The following is a 17,706-nucleotide window of genomic DNA, read 5'->3' as shown; positions in this document are numbered from 1 at the left end:
TCCGTGCCGTTCCGTCGGGCCCTGTCGCTGTCACACAGAGCAGAGCTCCGTGCTGCCCTCCACTTCCTGTGAGGAGTTGCAGCCACCATGAGGGCTCCCCTCAGCTCCTCTGCTCTGTGCCCAACACACTCAGGATCTTCATCTGCTCCTCACACCTCTGGCCTTCCAGACCTTCCCCCATCTTTGTAGCCCTTCTTTGGACACGCACAAAGGGTGTTGTGCCCCTTCTGATCTGTGGCACCCAAACCCACCCCCACTGCTGGAGGTTAGGCCCCACAGGGTAGAGCAGAGCAGGACACTGCCCTGTTGGCACAGTTGCAGGGTAGTTTTGTTCCACTACAGCCATTCAGGCTGTCCCACCAGCTCTGAAATTCCACTGATGCAGCTGCTCAAACTTCCAGTCTCCACTGTCTCCCAGGCAGCACCTCTAAAAATGCTTAATTCTTTAAGTTACACTAATTTAATTTAACCCAAGTCTTTAGGTTAAGAAAAATCGTGTTTCCTACACTATCTTGACCTTTTAAAATGATAATGATTAAGTATCTTCTAATTAAACATTCAATAATGTTGTTTTCATTAATGATTAACATTACAATGACAGCTTGTTATCCATTACAGCAGCATGGCCACAGACATGTGTGTGTCTGCAGGTATGGGGGGGAGCGTAATATAAAAATAAATAATGGAAATACTATTACAAAAATAATAATTTATTCTTTAGAAAGTAGAAGGAAGATCTGGCAGAAACAAACATTCATAGTATCTAACACAGAATCAGGCTGTTGCATTCCAGTAGACAGATCACTACAGAATTACTGTGACTAGCAGGAAGTTCACATGAACCCAATGTGTGGAAATTTTTCTCCAGTTATCCATGTTTTGCATCCTATTTCGGAGGACAAAGTGCACATACTCTATTAAAGCAGAGTTAGTTGCAGAATTAGCACAGTATGGCTTCACATGGATTTTCCCTCCTAACATGTCCTGATATGAAGTTAGGGAAAAAGTCTAGAAAACTGAGCTAATACATAATAAATATGAAAGAAAATAAGACAACAGTTCCCATCTCTATCCTACTTCATTAAGAGAGAGAGAATTCTCAATTGGAATGTTCCTGAAATAGCTGTGTTAAGCATGAACACATGCCAGATACAGGGACTTACAGCTGTATGTACACTGTGTAGCCATTTATCTATCTAGGCACTATGAAAAGGTTTTTCAAGACAACCACATTTTTATGGAGAAAGGTAAAGAAAATAAACTACAAACAAAATAGCCCTTCCACCCCCAAACATACACACAAAACCACAAGGGAAGTTTCTGCAACATTCACCCAACAATTAAGAATTGTTTAAAAGGTAGAAGAGCAGGAGCAGAACTGTCTCAAAATACAACAGTACAAAAAACACCGTTCCATATCTGAAGTGCTGTTTCCCTTTTTAGAAAAATACTTGCAAGCGTGTAGAAAATTTCAAGTCAGATATTTCACACCTGCAAATGGCAACAATTATTTGAGCACAATGCACTTAATAAATGTCCTGAAATATTAATTATTTAATATTCATTCATGGCAACATGTATGTCAGTTTAAAATAAGCATCTTCAGCTTTCTGCTGCAGATAAATTGTTTGGTGGTAGACTGACAAATAAGATGACAAACAAGAAACAAGTGATTGACACTGGGGATTTTGCCTGTCCATTTCCACAAATTCTGGGGTGATAATTCTCCCCTAAGCACTGTCTCTTATCCCAGCATTGTTTCTAGGGGAAGGAAAAAAGTAGGAGTGAAATATATTCTTCTGAAAAATAGGCTGTTTATCTGTTAACCTACAAAAAATGAGCCAACAGCAAGATACAATGTAGTGTATTATCTTTGGTCAGACAACTGTCACTGCTGAGCTCTCACTGAATTTATAACTCAAAATGTGTGATGTGTGCAATACAGCCACGCTGATAAATTAACCTAGTTTTTGGTATATTTACAGAAAAGATTAGATTATCAGATATACTTTTAGACATAAGGAAAATATTTTCTTTCAGAGTGGTCAGGCACTAGAATGTCTGCACAGGGAGGTGGTGGAGTCGCTGTCCCTGGCAGTGTTCAAGAGGCTTCTGGATGAGGAGCTACAAGATGTGGTTTAGTAGCTTGTGGTAGCAATGGTGATGGGAGGATGGTTGGACTTGTTGATCTTGTAGGTCCTTTCCAACCTTGTGATTCTGTGATTCTGTGATACTTAGGAAAGACTGCACTCTGAAAGCCCCAAATTAAAAGAAGAAATTAATACAGAAAAAAAAAAAACCAAACCACCACCTGGATCCGTTTATAAAGTAAATTCTGCATCAGCTGAGGGAACCCAGAAAACCTTACTTGTTCTTCTAATTAATAATGTTAATTATTTATGTGCACTGAAATATATGCTAGTTTTATATTTAAATCTCCTTTCTGATATTTCTGAGTCAGGATGAGATTCCCATTTCACGTGAATGCTAGAAGACAGAAGTCTCTATACAGTAAAGCCAAACAAGTTCAATTATTGTGCATTTTTACAATCTGCTTCCTCCAAGAGCCATTCAATTCCACTTAGTAATCCACTTAAAGTTGCAGCTACGATGTCTTGCACCTGTAAAAATAATAATAATTATAAAAACCTTATATATTACAGATAACAGGCAATGTAACAATATTTTAGCTGCATTCCATGATTGTCTTTAGAGTTAGAAATCTATCAAATTCACATTTTTACTGCTCACTTCCAGACCCCATAGAAAAAGTTTCCTGAAAGCAAGGAGCAAAATAAAAACATTTTTTTACAGAATTAATTATGAGATCCATTAGAAAAGCCCCGCATTCTTGATATTCTGGTGAATTTCATTTCAGTTACTCCAATCACTACTAGACAGCATTTTATTTACAGATGAGAAGCTACTTGAAAGTTCCTCTAAAAAATAGTAGTGCCTTTATAATTCAAGGCATGTTATTGTTTCTCACATTTTGTAATGTATTATAAAGTGCCTACTATAAATGTTACACTGAAAAGAAAAAGCTTCTGAAGATTTTTTACAAAGAAAACAAGGGAAATAAACTGGGATTTCTTTCCCTGATCCTTTGGCTACACAACATTATAAAAAACAAATTATACATATCTGAGCCATAATGATAAATAACGCACCTGGCAAGCATGAAAGAATGGGTAAAAAAAAAAGTAAACTGATTTGTTAAGGACACAAGGACAGGTTCTGTTCAACATTTATATCAGTGATTTAGATGCAGAAGTGGAATGCATTCTTAGTAAGTTTGCTGCAATATTGGGATGTGCTTTGACTCTCTGGAGGCCTTGGAAAGAGATACGGGTACCTCCAGCCTCCAGAAATTAATCAACAGTGTGAAGTTCAACAAAAGAAATGCGGGGCACTGCACTCGGGGGAAAGCAATGCCAGACACAATCACAGATGGGAACGGCTGGAGAGCAGCTCAGCAGGAAGGGATCAGGGTGTGCTGGTGACAGCAGCTCAGCATAAGCCAGCAGTGTGCCTGGACAGCCAAATGGGCAATCACACTGTAAGGGAAAATGAACACAGCATAGCCAGCCAGAAGTGGGTCTCCTGCTTCAGTGTTGGTGTGGCCTCTCCTTGAATATTGTGTGGAGTTCTGAACTCCACAATAAAGAAAGGATGTTATGGTTACTTCAGTATGACAGGGCTGGAGGGTATGTCCTGTGAGAAATTACTGAAGACACCTGGGTTGTCCAGACTGGAGAAAAGAAGGCCAAGAGGCAACCTCATTGCAGTCTATAATTTCCAGAGGAGGAGAAGTGTAGAGGGAGGTGCAGGGCTCTGCTTCTGGAATGACAGGATGGGAAGGGCACAAATCTGTGCCAGGTGAGGCTGACTGGGCATTAGGAAATGTTTATTCACCATGAGGGTGGTCAAGCTCAGAAAAAGGCCTCTGGTAGATGTGCTGATAACCTGAACCTGTCAGTGTTTAAAAGGCATTTGGATAATGCCCTGACTCGTGTGCTTTAACTTGTGGTTAGCCCTGAAGAAATCAGACAGTTGGACTAGATGGTCTCTAAAGATTCCTTTCAACTAAACTAACCAAACTAAGTAGACTAAACTATTCTATTCTCTCAATACACCATGCCAAACAAGTGATAACCAAGAGTCTCATGAAAAAATGACAGAAAAAAACACCAGTTAAGGCTTTGGGTTGTAACTCAGGAAATGTAGATTTAAATTAACTGAATCTTCCTTACACCCTTCAAGACCAGCCCTTCACACATCTTTGCCTTTCGGCAAGCTGAAGCTTCTTGTGTGGACACCTGGCCAAACCACATAACACCTTTATGGCCATTTTGGTTAATGTGTATCTTACAGGACCAGATACACTAAATTCTTCCATTAGAGAGCTGTGCACTTTCTTACATAGGTACAGTTCAGGAACTATAACAATCTTACATTACATTTAAGCCATCTAGAAACAAAGGGTGAAGATTTAAGAGCAAGTACCATCCAGGGTCGAGGTAGCAGATTTAGTTGCAGCTGGTGTGCCATATAAACACAAGGAATCCTTTCCACATCAAAGTGAGAGACACAAGACAGAACTAGAAGAGGTCTGTTAGGAGGTCCAAAGGCTGGATCAATCATAGCCAAAATATGAGCCAGTTCTTCCTCGCGATTGTGCTCTAGGAAACAATTTTTAATAAGTACATAAGTATTAAACATATGTAAAACTCACGGAGAACATTCATACATATTAAATTTAAATTGTTTTTAATTTTGTTTAAATATTTTTTCAAGTATATAAAATATAATTTTCAGGTATATAAAATAAAATTTTCAAATACATATTAATTTTCAGATATATAAAGTCTCAGAGCTGAGGAAACACAGAACTGGAAGAAAGACAGAAAAGCTATCTAGCTCTGCTACTCTCAAGGCTACATCATCTGTCTTTATGTCATACATAGCTGTTATTTAAAGAGCTCTATAAATCCCACATGCAGTTTGAGTCCTTAATATCACAGTGTTTTCCAAGTACCCCACAGACTCCAAGACAACAAGCCATTGAGAAATACTGACACGCCATACAGCCTGCAGCCTCAGTATACCTCTTATTTTCTGATTTAACCCTTTTCAAACATTTAAAGCTGATGTATGTAAAGACAGTTAACATGATACTTCTTTGGACTGCTCTTACTGGATGACTGTCCTGACCTGGGCTAATTGCTTCTTATAATGCAGTTCCACCACTATGATAATTCCAGGTTTTCCACCTTCCTTGTTTGTTTTGTTGGTTTGTTTTTTTTTTTGTTTTGGTTTGGTTTTTTTGTTAGTTAGTTTGTTTTGTTTTTGTTTTCTGTATTGTTTGGTTTATACATATTTTGGTTTATTTATATATTTAAATTCAAATCATATACAAGATCTAACTTAAATAATTGCCTTACCAGTGTTAATCATAACCAAATCAAGAGGACATAGCCCCTCACATGGAGAGTATTTAGGATAGGTGATTGCTGTTAAGTCCTGAATAAACAGCACTAAAGAAGTAGATTTTGAAGCAATCCAAACATGGATTTTTGTGTATTTTGTTCTTGTCACAAATATTGATGACATTCCAGCCATCCACAAAATACCATTCACAAAATATGAATTTAATAAAAAAAAAAAGAGAGAGAGAATTTCCTTACTTTTATGAGCTTCTGCATTAGCAACATAAATGAATCCATCAACTACTTCGCACACCTTCTTAACTTGAGATATTACATTGTACTGCACAGCTTGCTGATTCCCTACAATGCTGTTCTCTTGGTAGAACATCTTATTCACAACAGCAGCTTGCTCTTCTCTTGCTCTCTTCCTTTCCACGCTGCAAGATATTAAAATATTTCATAATAATAATAAGGTTAATTAAGTAGAAAATGCAAAAACAAAACTGAGGCAGCACAGTAAAGGGGCAGGAAAATAGTCTAAGCCACCAAGAAATTTCATTGCCCACCCATTTTTTCTACTGTGTGTTTACAGATGATACATATGAAAATATACCTGAAAACACAAACAAGTATATGTTCATCGTCTTTTAAAGTATCAAGAGGGACCGGAGGACCTGCTATACATGACAAATATGGAGGAGAAATATATAAATTAGGAAAATAAAGTTTATTACTTCCATTTGAAAATTTAGAGGTTGAAGAAGGGAAGAGAAAGTGTGAAGATATGTATTGAAGTTCTACTTTATAAGGAGTATCCATTCATGTGAATGAAGACATAAAAAACACATTAAAAAAACCAAACAAACAAACAAGGGAAGTACAAAAAACTGTGGAACTTTTGTTTTGTTTTTTGTGGAGAAGTCTTACCTGGTTGTTGAGTACAACGTCACAATGTTGAATTTTTGATTACTATTAATCTGAAAAGTGACTCCTGATCCAATTCCTACTGGGAGGGAGGGAAGGGGAGGAAAAGCATATTACAAACACTTCATCATTGAATATGATTAAGTTACAGGCTGAAAAATCTAGTGGTGCAGTACAATGGATAGATCCTAACATGCTACTGTTAGGGGCAGAGTGTACATCATTTAATGCTGAAATTTTACACCTGCCCTAAACTGGCCACACAGACAATTAATTTAACTAAAATAACCAGCATTGAAAGAAAACAAAGAGGTATTTCCATACATTTCATATTTAGGGTAGAACCTAGAAAGCTAAGTCAGAGAGGCATTAGATTGTGTCAGTCACCCTAAACGAGCACAGAAAAGTTTCTGGACAATTTACAATAAATTGAGTAGAAAAGAAGAGAAAAAAAGTTGTTTTTATTTTCCCCCCATATTTTCACACCTCTTGTAATGATAATGTAGTAATTCCAACTGCATTGTGTTTAAATAAAGGAAAGTTTTTGTGAGGTTTGGATATAAGTGACATTACAGATGTTAAAAACAAAGTTCTTAAACTCTGACAAAATTTCTTAGCATGGTCCTACAACTCTGAAGTTCACAGTTTGACATCAGAGGACTGAATCAGATAAATGATCTGTCTTGAATTCCTGAATAAAAAACACAAGTGTGATTTTTAACCGCTTAACTACAATCTAAAGGAAAATTTCTATTGCCACAGCAATTTTGACATAGAATTTAGGATCAAAGTAGAAATAAAAATAATAAAACTTGATCCCTTTGATTTTTTTTAATTAAATCATTAAATTCACTTCAGCAACAATTTTATCCCGATGTTTTCTGTATTTATCTTTTTGAATAAATAAATGCAGAGTTGGTTTTTTTTGTTTGTTTTTTTCTTACCAGTAGGCTTTTGATTCTCAATGGGAGCATTAAAAAATAAAAATCTTTCTTTCTCCATTTCTCCCCTAATGCCTTCTGTTATATCAGGTATAAAATTAAAATTAAAACAATACACAATCAATATCCAGCACCATCCCATCATTACCGTGAATTCGTCTTTGAGGTAAGCCAGCTACTAGCAGGATTTCCGGGCATGTCATCATCTTTCGCACTAAAGAGACATCCAGCTCTTCCAAACCCGGCCCAAACATAGCGAAGCGAGGTTCTGATTGAGTGACCAGCGACTGCAAAAAGGAAGTCACAGCACCATACCGAGAGCGGCTTGATTTCAAACTTCTTCTGGCCTGGGGACAGCTTTTTTTATACCTGTGTTAAAATAGATGGAACTAGAAATTAAACACAGAATACAAGAGTGGTATCAATCAGTAAACATTTATTTATGTCCTATGCCTCTTGTGCTTTATTACTGCTGTAATTCAAGCAAGGGGTGAAAATACATAGGCGAATGTTTCCAACTGATGATTTCAGACATCTCCATAAAGCAGGCAAAATCATAGTATCATAGAATTACTCAGGTTGAAAAAGTCCTCAAAGATCATCTTGTCCAACCGCAGCTTAACCATAGTACCCTAACTCTAACAACCCTCTGCTAAATCATATCCCTGAGCACCACATGCAAACGGCTCTTAAACACATCCAGGGATGGTGACTCAACCACCTCCCTGGGCAGCCTATTCCAGTGCTTAACTATCCTTTCTGTAAAGAAGTGTTTCCTAATGTCCAGCCTAAATTTACCCTGGTGCAACTCGAGGCCATTTCCCCTCATCCTGTCACTTGTCACCAGTGAGAAGAGACTTGCCCCGCTCTCACTGTAAGCACCTTTCAGATTCTGGAAGACAGCAATAAGGTCTCTCCTCAGCCTCCTTTTCCCCAGACTAAACAGCCCCAGCTTCCTCAGCCTTTCCTCACAGGGCTGATTCTCCAAGCCATTCACAAGCCTCATTGCCCTTCTCTGGACCTGCTCCAGTACCTCCATGTCTTTTTTTGTACTGAGGTGCCCAAAACTGAACACAGTACTCAAGGTGAGGCCTCACCAATGCCAAGTACAGGGGCAGGATGACTCCCCCCCCCCCAGAAAAAAAGCATCAATTCATCCAAATGCCAAACACTGACTTTATGAACCCTTAATATAAGTCTTATTGTTTACTTCAACAAACCAAAACAAACCAAACTGCCAAGTAAAATTAGAAGCTCCAACACTGCACACACAGCACTGTTAAGATAAGAGGTTGCATGGGGGTCTGGGCAGCCTGATCTAGTGGGTGGCAACCCTGCCCACTGTAGGGAGTTGGAGCTAGATGGTCTTAAAGGTCCCTTCCAGCCCAAGCCATTCTATGACACAACAGCAAGCAGTGACAGGTGATTTCAAACATATGACGTTCTTAAGTATTCAGACCTAAGGACATTTAAATCCAATGTCCAAAATCAGAGATAGGTTCACGTTCATTCCCAGCTGAAAAGTGAGGACATACGGCACAAAGACTGCAGAATCTTAGTGCACTTCTTCATGAGGCAAGAGTTTCATGAAGTTATCTTGGGAAAAGAAAACTGTAAATGAAAAACTTTTACTGTGACATAAAAAATGCACCGAAGTTTAAAAAAAACACAACTGGATAATCTGTTTGTCGTGGATTTTTTGTTCAGTCATCCAAACTTACTATAGAGGTTCCTGTGATTTTAAACTAAACTACTTATAATCACTAACTTTATCTTCTGACCAGTAATCATCTAAACTAAAGTTTAGGCCAGTAAACATCTGAACCCAAACAGTACCACTTGTTATTCTGTGCACTCTCAATATTTGCTTCCCCCGCCCCCCCAAATCTTGAGAATAAAATACAAAAAGTGTAAGAATCTAGAATGCCTTGAATTGGATGAGACCTCAAGGACCGACCACTTCCAACCCTATTGCCATAGGAAGGATCACCATCCACTGGATCAAGTTACATAGAGCCCCACCTAACCGGGGCTCTAGGGATGGGGCATCTGCAGCTTCTCTGCGCAACCAGTGCCTCACCACCCTCTAATGGAATCCTCCGCTCTTGTAAGCTCCCTTCAACAAGGTCTCCTCAGAGCCTTCTCTTCTCCAGGCTGAACAAGCCCAGCTCCCTCAGCTTTTTTTTCCCCCTCCCCCACAGGAGAGATGCTCCAGGTCTCCCATCCCAGCACTCTGGATCTGCTCTGACAGCTCCACATCTTTCTTCTGCTGGGGTCCCAGGCCTGGATGCAGTACTGCATATATCTGGGATTATTCTGGCCTAAGTGCTGCACCTTGCACTTGGCCTTGCAGAACCTCATTAGGTTCTCATGTGCCCACTTTTCAAGCTTGTTCAGGTCCCTTTGGATGGCATCCTTCTGTTGTATCAACTGCACTGCTTAGCTTGGTGTCATCAGCAGACTTGCTGAGGGTGCACTCAGTCCTGCTGTCTATGTCACTGATAAAGATGTTGAAGAACACTGGTCTCAAGATGTACTCATGCAGGATAGCACTTGTCACCAGCCTTCACAGTCAATGACCAGAACACCCTGGCTGTGACCTTCCAAACAATTACTTATCCACAGAATAGTCCAATCACAGAATCACAGAATGACCCGGGTTGGAAGGGACCTCAAGGATCATGTAGTTCCAACCCCCCTGCCTGGCAGGGCCACCAAACATACACATTTACTAGATCAGGTTGCCCAGGGCCCCGTCCAACCTGGTCTTGAACACCTCCAAGGACGGGGCATCCACAACCTCCCTGGGCAGCCTGTTCCAGGGCCTAACCACTCTCCTAGTGAAGAACTTCCCCCTAACATCCAACCTAATCGTGGGCTTGGAGAAATCCATCTCTCTTTAACTCAGAGATATGGACTGATCATTTCATTTGCTGTATTTGAAATATTTTTTAGTACTTCTATTAAAACAAGAAATTAATTTTCATTGTATTGAAGAACATCAACACCACCAGGATGTGCAGCTGCTCTGGTATGTTTTCCTGTGGCATAGCAGGTACAGAGTTTACAAAAAACTGCATTCCCAAAGCATCTTACATTCCTGCTGAATTCCAAAGTGACCAAACTGTCACACAACAGGAAATCAGATTTCCAAAACAGGCAATGGGTTTAAAAAACATCAACATTTATTCAGCATCATCATACCATGCAATCTTTCTACTGTAAATACAAAACCTGACTGTAGGCTGCTGTACAGGGCCTGTAAATTGTATCAGAGTACAGAGAAATACTTACTCTGCCATATAATCATGCAGGACTTCATCGCCGACTTGTGAAAAGGCTTTATTAAGAATTTCTGCAGCTGGGAGAGATTTCCAGTCAACAGACGTCCAAACCGGGAGATCCCGCAGGAAGAAACTCCTCCACAGCAGGGGGTCCTGCACAGCCACCCTCCAGTAGCAACTCGTGCATCCCAGGCGGCACAGGTCTTGGGGCGTGAGGAAGGACATGATGTAGAGCTGCACATCGATCTGAAAACAACCACAGCAGGGGGTTAGCGCTCCGGGACCCAACAGACCCGAGGGGCGCAGAGGGAGGGTAGGACACGGGTGCGGCGTACCGCGGCGGGTTATCCCCGCAGCCCCCGTGCGGATGGCCCAGGGACCGCGGAGTCCTTCATGACTGCAGCGAGCAGTTCGGGTTAGTGACCGCACACCGCGCCGTTACGCAGTCCCGCGCAGTGCCGGAGGGGAAGGAGCGCGTCACTCACCGGCAGCGCCTGCAGGGCGCTCACTTCCTCCGCCTCCTCCTCCCCGCCGCCTGCGGGGCCCGGTTCGGCGGCCGCCGCTCCTCGCTCCCGGCTGCCAAACGCCCAGCGCTCCCGCAGCCCGCGCAGGCGGCCGCGCACCGCCGCCTCCAGCCCGCCGCGCCCCGCCGCCCCGCCGGCCGCCATCCCGCCGCGCTCCGCTGCCATCCGCACAGCGGCCGGAGGCGACTCCCGGCTCCGCCCGCCCTGCCCGGGGCGGGGAGGAGGACACGCCGCCGCGGCCAGCGTGGAGTTTGCGCCGTCAGCGGCGCCCGCGTGGAGCGTCACCCGCGGGTCGGTGCGTTTCTTGAACCGTCACGCGTTCCGGGAGCGCTGCCGCACAGCACTTCGGACCGCCGCTCCGCGCGTTCTTTGAACTCATGCTTTAATGCAACTGAGCATACACGTTTGAAGAGCAGGCAGGCTCCGAGCAGGGCTCAGCCTGGTGCTGACAGTCATCCTAAGAGCGCTCATCACACAGCGAGCAGCTTCCGACAGCAACAGGAACAAACCTAGCTGTGGGTTTCCTTGAGGTAACATAACATTTGTTTTGCACTGGTTGTGTTCCATCCATGGTCTCTTAGAGGTCCCTCACACACAGTAACATACTTCGTTAACATGGTTTTGCCAAGCTCTCGGAAATCCACCAGTGCACCCTGTGATCTGCAGCTCAGGTCACTGACAGACGTTGAGTCCATCACCTTGAGGCTCTCCTGCTTTTCCTCTCCACAGTATTTCAGTCCCCAGTAGCACATTTCTCCACTGTACATCATGGCCAGTAAGTGGGTGTCACTAAATATGCCTGCAAAACACAATTGAGATCGGGTATTTTATTCATCGCTTGTGAACAAAAACATGGTTTGTTAGTTCTCTCTTAGGAACACAGCAAACAGTGTTGACAGAGGCAACGTGAGCCTACTCGAGAGGTAGACCAAAGCACACATTTCTAGCCAGACGACTGAAGCTCCCCAGAAAGAGAATGCGGATCAAGGTCTTGCTCCTTACTTCACCCACTTTGCCCTTCCATAATACTTAAGTATTTAAAATGGGCATATAAGTATTCTGCTAATTGTGTTTGCCTATTTATCCTGGAGAATTTCAGTATTTCTTTAAATGCAGGTATGGTGATGCATATTCATATGAGAGTACCTATGTGCCTTTCAACAAGTCCAACAACTGGACAGCTATTTGAGCATTACCAGAACACGCTTTAAGCAGCAGCAGCACTGCTGCCTACTTCTCTCTCACATCTGTTTGGTTTTTAGTTTTTGCTACTTTTATCCTAAAAAATTAGTTTTTTAATGCAAATGAAGTTAAAAAAAACCACGGTAAAGATTTCATAAGTGACTGGTGTATGTGGTACTTTTTCTTTTGGTTACCTTCACTGAGTAGTCCAGCTGTGTCTTTATCTTGAAGTGAGACATCTCCATCTAAATGAAGAGGGCATCTAAAGCTAAGCATCTTCATCAGGTAATGAACTCCATCATTGAGACACTGAAGACAGTTTAAAATAATAGGAAAAAAAAATAGATAAATTCTCGTTAATTTAATGATAGCCAGAAATACTTCCAGGTATGATTTTCCCCACTCTTATTTATAAGGGGGAAAAAAAAGAAAAAAAGGAAAGAAAAAAAAAAAAAAGAAAAAAAAAAGATATTTTGTCACACTTTCAACTGTACTTACAGGCACTCATACCCTCAGAGCACTACACAAAATCTCATTTACCTTTCTAAATGCAGCAATGTTTCCTCTCAGCCATTCGCTCCTTTCTTTTGCTGTATGACAATACATGTAAAGCAGGGCTCCTTTTCTCCAGTAAAGACATTCTACTGAATCTGTACTGAGGATGTTGATGGGCTGAAATAAAATCCAGCAAACTGTGATAAGCAAAAAAAACCCAAACCGTCTGAGCTATCATATACACACTCACACACGCATACATATTAAACTTCCAACTTTAAAGGCTGTGCTTAACAACAGTGCTCAGAGACATATGTCCAGTGCTTTGCATTTATGTTGTCAGAAGCCCCTGGAATCAGGAAATGTTAGTAAGGAAAATTCTGGGCACACAAGAAGTTACTGAAAAGTTATTTACAGGAATCATTATTTAAATACAGGTAAAATGTTTATTACCCCTCCCATGATCTTAGATTTTGCCCAACACAAATACAAGTGCTGCTACCTCAAATCAGATGTTTTTATTTTTAAGTAATAAGTATTTAATTCTCCAAATGAATAATGTTAGTACTCACTTCTTCATTTATGCTGCATTCCCTCACTAAGTCTTCTGGGTCTGAAAGCATACAAATAAGTTCTTTGACTTTTTGCAAGGAAGATTCCCCTGCAAAATCTTCATCCACAAGCTGGCTTTCCTCGAAGTAGGTAATGTCTAAAACAGCCTATGGAAACAAGAAGATATACAATGTAAAAGTACCACCAGCAAAATAATCAGATGGCGGTGCCAGTAACATGCGCTCTCATTACAGTTTATAAAGGATTACAATTTTAAAGTAATTCTTAATTTTAAAAAGTAACAAGTTGAAAGTATGATTGTTTACAGTTGACATAACCCTTCACGTCCTATAGTAACAGTATATCAACTCTTATCTCCTAATGCAACTAAAAGCAGAGCTGTATTTTATGTGCATTCTGTGCTACCACACGTGCTCTGTGACACAGATCAGTTTCCACTGCACCCCGCCCTCTCCCATACACTAAAAGTCGGCCTTTTTAAAGCGGGGCTCTACATGCTTTGTACATAGTACCTGTGTGTAAAGCTGTAGAAGCGTGGAATGATGTGCTTTCTCTTTCCCTTCTTTACAGAGGTCCTTTAGTTTCTCCAGAGCAGCAGAACCCCTTGCCAAGAAGGCACCTGCAGAAGAACACAGTGCTCCCTTAGTGCCGGGAAGCACGACAGCCCCTGGGGCACTCTGCCCCTTTCCACTCGTGTGGGTGAGCCCTCGCGCTGCCTGCAGCAGCAGATAACAGCACAGCCCGTACACAGGCACGGCGCTGCCAGCCCTGCATCACCGCCTGGAGGCCCTGCTGGGTACGGCCCTATACCCCGCAGGCAGCACCACACACCGCACGGGCACAGCGGCCGCCTCGGTACCAGGCAGGGGCGGCCTTCAGCCTCACCACCCGCTCCACGGAGCAGCCTCAAAGCTCCGCTGTCTCGCCGCAGGCCCTGACTCTTTTATTACGGGGGAACGAGCGGTGCCCTCAGCGTCTCTCCGGCGCCGAGGGAAAGGGCCTCCCTTCGCACTCCCTGCAGCCGCCCCTCACCATCGCCGCCCGCTCCCCTCGGCGCCGCCAACCGCCGGCCCAGCGCCTCCAGCCGCGGCCCCAGCGCGGACACGGCGCTCCCCGGCTCCGCCATCCCCCGCACGTCACGGCTCCCGGCACAGCCAGACACCGAGCCCACGGGACGCCGCCATCAGCGCCGCAGGCACGCGCAGTAGCTCGGTCGGGCCGCGCCTCCTCTCGGGGCTGCGGGGAGCGGAGCCGCAGGGCGGCGCTACGAACCTTCCTGCTACTGAGCGCCATTAGCGGCAGTGACGTGCGGGATGGCGGCCTGTGGGGTTGGCCATGTGAGGGGGAGCGGAGCCGCCCTGTGTCTGCGGCGATACTCCGGCTCCGTTTTGCTGTCCAGGTTAACAAAGTTCACCTCACAGCCTCTGGAGGTGGGCAGATGGCGTGCTAGGAAGAAAAAGTAATGCTATTTCTCATCACTAACGCTTGGTAACTGGTTATTTTGAGTAAGAGCAGCAATGGAGTTTTTCCGTATGTTGTTTCTCCAGCTCTCCTCACTTGTCTGGAAAATAACTTCATGTCAGTGTCTGCTTGTGTCACGCGTTGTGACTGGGCACGCTGCTCTGGATTAGGTTAGTCCGTGCATTTCAAGAATGAGTGAGGACGTTCTCCTCCTCTGCCTGGCAGTCTCTTCCCAAGCTACACGCTGCTCCTGCTGATAGTTCTTATCTCTCGCTGATGTGCCCCCAAAACGGCTGCACATCACCGCTGTGGTGTCTGTGACCAAGTAGAGGGCAGCTGTCTGCACAGACATGGATGCTTTTGCTGTTGCCTGTGTTATGTGGCACACTGAAGTGCAGTCCAACAGATCAAACACAATGCAAAAGTAAAACCAAAAGGCAAATAATAATAATAATAATAACTTCAAGGAGAAATATCATACTGTCTTTGTCTATACTGTTTTTTACCACTGCACAGTCTACACCAAAACACATATTTTCATCTAAAGAACATCTGCCTTAACACCAAAAGTACTAAGGTAAATAACTGTGTTAGAGGATTTGGGCTTCATGTTTTAGATGAAATGCAGTGGTTTCCACACTGTCAGTTTTGGGACTGAGAAATGGCTGTGTGCTGGTAAGTTACCTTCAGGTTCTTAGTCCTGATATAATTCTCATTTCAACATCCAGCTATGATTTATGTTGCTCTCTTATTGACTTTCTTTACAAATTGGCAAGTAAGCCTTTAATAGAGAAGGAGATGTCATTAATCTTTCGAGACATCTCTTTCAAAGAAGCAAACAAACAATTCTAAGATGGTTGAGTGTTGACTTAATTGATGAAGGAAGTGGCATTGTTCCTCTGCCTGTATTCATGCACTGGAGCTTATTTTAGGTATATCTGTTCCAAAATTAAAGGTATATGCTTTTGTCCAGAAACTGTTATCCACTGTTTCTTTAAATATGCTGAGGAATGTGTTTTTTAACATTTCTTACCTGTGGTTTCACTGAAAGGGATGTGTTTCTGTTAACCGCAATCTGGCAAAATAGAAACTGCAACAATTTGAGAGAAGAAAAAAATGCCTTCTCCAAGATTCATTCCCTTTGGCTGGAGACCCCCAAGCTGTGTGTTGAACCTGCTAGAGCTACAGTATTCCTCATGTAGTATTTGTGATAATTTGTTGCCTTATTCTTCCTAATTTTGAAGCTACTGTTTCTAATAAGAAGTTGGCTATTTAAAAATAGACTGTGCTCTTACATTGATGGAAGCACAACAGGAGAAGCTGCACAGTATGTAAACAGTTGTGGCTGTTACTGTTCCATCCTTGGGAGCCAAGAGTATGGCATTGCCACAACTGTTCTCTTGTCACATGTGGCTTATATAAAAATAAGTATATGTGTTTATATGCGCATGTATGCATACACAGTGTGGATGTGCATGGGTGGAGTATGTATTTAAATATTCTAATAGCCTGTGTTTTTGCACAGTGTCCATAGTAGGTCACTCCAAAAATAATGGCTCCTATTTATTTCCACAGAAACTACAACAGATAGTTGCACAGTAGAGCACAATGACAGTATTTTGTAGAGCAAATATTTCACTGCACAACAGTATTTTTCAAAACATTCACCACCACTAGTTATGCATTTTCACCAGCAATGAACGGGTGCCTGCATGTGACCCTCTGTTGCTGTTGCCAGTACTGAAAACCACCATCCAGTGCCTCACCATTCTACATTTACTGTTTGGTCTCCTTAAACATTCAGCAGCCATTGGTGTATGTCATTTTTCCACACGGAGGAATTCAGTGACACACCTTTGCTTCATCTGCATTTCTGTATGTCAGATGATGTTCTGTCAGATGGCCCTTCTCCTGACATCCATTGCACAGCAACAAAATGTAGTGGAATGTTTGTAGAGAGGTTCAAATAGTATACCGGCACTCACCTGCATAATGAAATTAGAGGCATTACTTTCAGAGCAGCCCTCATACATAAGTGAGGGCTATGTATCACTTTTGTCTCAGAAATCTGTAGTTCCAGAACACTTAGTAGGCTCTGTTTTCCTGAAATGTCCAGGTAAAATAACTTTGCACAGCAATAGATTTTACACTTTTATAATTACCAGCGCTCTCAAAAACAAAGTTTTTCATGCTGTGCATATTTTATTGTATGCTTCAGTAGTAGCTTGTGATGTAGGTACAACTGAATTACTAATGGTCTGTTTTGGTAAAAAAAAACTGACTCTTCATCAAAAGATACTAGATATTATCCCTTATCCAGCAGTCCCTAACAGTTTAAAAGTACACGGTCAAAATCTGTCTTTAAAATGAACAGCAAGTACATTGTGGATATTAAAATAAATATACTGATTTCTGTTCAGAGCAGCATGCTTTAAGTTCTGTAGTATCTGGAAAAGTTTATAGTGCAGCAGTTGGCAAGTATCTTAGAATGACAGTAAACTACTGTGATTTCCACAGCTAGTTAGCATTCATGTGCTTGTCCAGAATTAATGTGTTTCAGATCCATTGAAATGAGTACCCAGTTTTATTACGAATAATATGTCAGATTTTTGTAGGTAATTTATTAGATGTCTCTGATTTAAATATAATAATAATAATAATAACTGAGAAAAATATGAGTTGATTTAGTAAAGACTGGATAGGTTATGAGATCCTAATAGACTTATAAACTGTATTTGATTTCTGATGAATCACTAAAGACTGGTATATGTTTGTAAAGTGCTGGGTAAGAATGGCAAAGTTTCATGTGGAAATAAACAAGAAATGACCCACCTTTGGGCTTTAATTAATTAATTAGTTTAATTTCAATTAAAAAGATTACACACTTCTAAAA

The 17,706-nt window shown here is 42.0% G+C and overlaps 2 protein-coding genes across 2 annotated transcripts; both read right to left on the bottom strand.

The window, feature by feature from the left end:
* Positions 1 to 689: 689 nt before the first annotated feature.
* On the bottom strand, positions 690 to 11,387 carry FBXO4 (F-box protein 4). The gene is made up of 7 exons (XM_015848680.2): positions 11,064 to 11,387; positions 10,589 to 10,824; positions 7,443 to 7,663; positions 6,357 to 6,432; positions 5,688 to 5,866; positions 4,507 to 4,682; positions 690 to 2,621 (listed from the first exon to the last, which is right to left on the bottom strand). The coding sequence occupies exons 1-7, from the start codon at positions 11,265 to 11,267 to the stop codon at positions 2,532 to 2,534; spliced, it is 1,182 nt and encodes a 393-aa protein (XP_015704166.1). The 5' UTR covers positions 11,268 to 11,387; the 3' UTR covers positions 690 to 2,531.
* An 80-nt stretch (positions 11,388 to 11,467) lies between these two features.
* Positions 11,468 to 14,565, bottom strand: CZH5orf51 (chromosome Z C5orf51 homolog). The gene is made up of 6 exons (XM_015848679.2): positions 14,385 to 14,565; positions 13,865 to 13,971; positions 13,352 to 13,498; positions 12,825 to 12,956; positions 12,479 to 12,593; positions 11,468 to 11,901 (listed from the first exon to the last, which is right to left on the bottom strand). The coding sequence occupies exons 1-6, from the start codon at positions 14,476 to 14,478 to the stop codon at positions 11,612 to 11,614; spliced, it is 885 nt and encodes a 294-aa protein (XP_015704165.1). The 5' UTR covers positions 14,479 to 14,565; the 3' UTR covers positions 11,468 to 11,611.
* Positions 14,566 to 17,706: the final 3,141 nt, after the last annotated feature.

Source organism: Coturnix japonica, chromosome Z (assembly GCF_001577835.2).
Source record: "Coturnix japonica isolate 7356 chromosome Z, Coturnix japonica 2.1, whole genome shotgun sequence".
NCBI lineage: Eukaryota > Metazoa > Chordata > Aves > Galliformes > Phasianidae > Coturnix > Coturnix japonica.
Note: the sequence above shows the minus strand (reverse complement) of the source record. Positions and strands in the feature narration are given on the sequence as shown.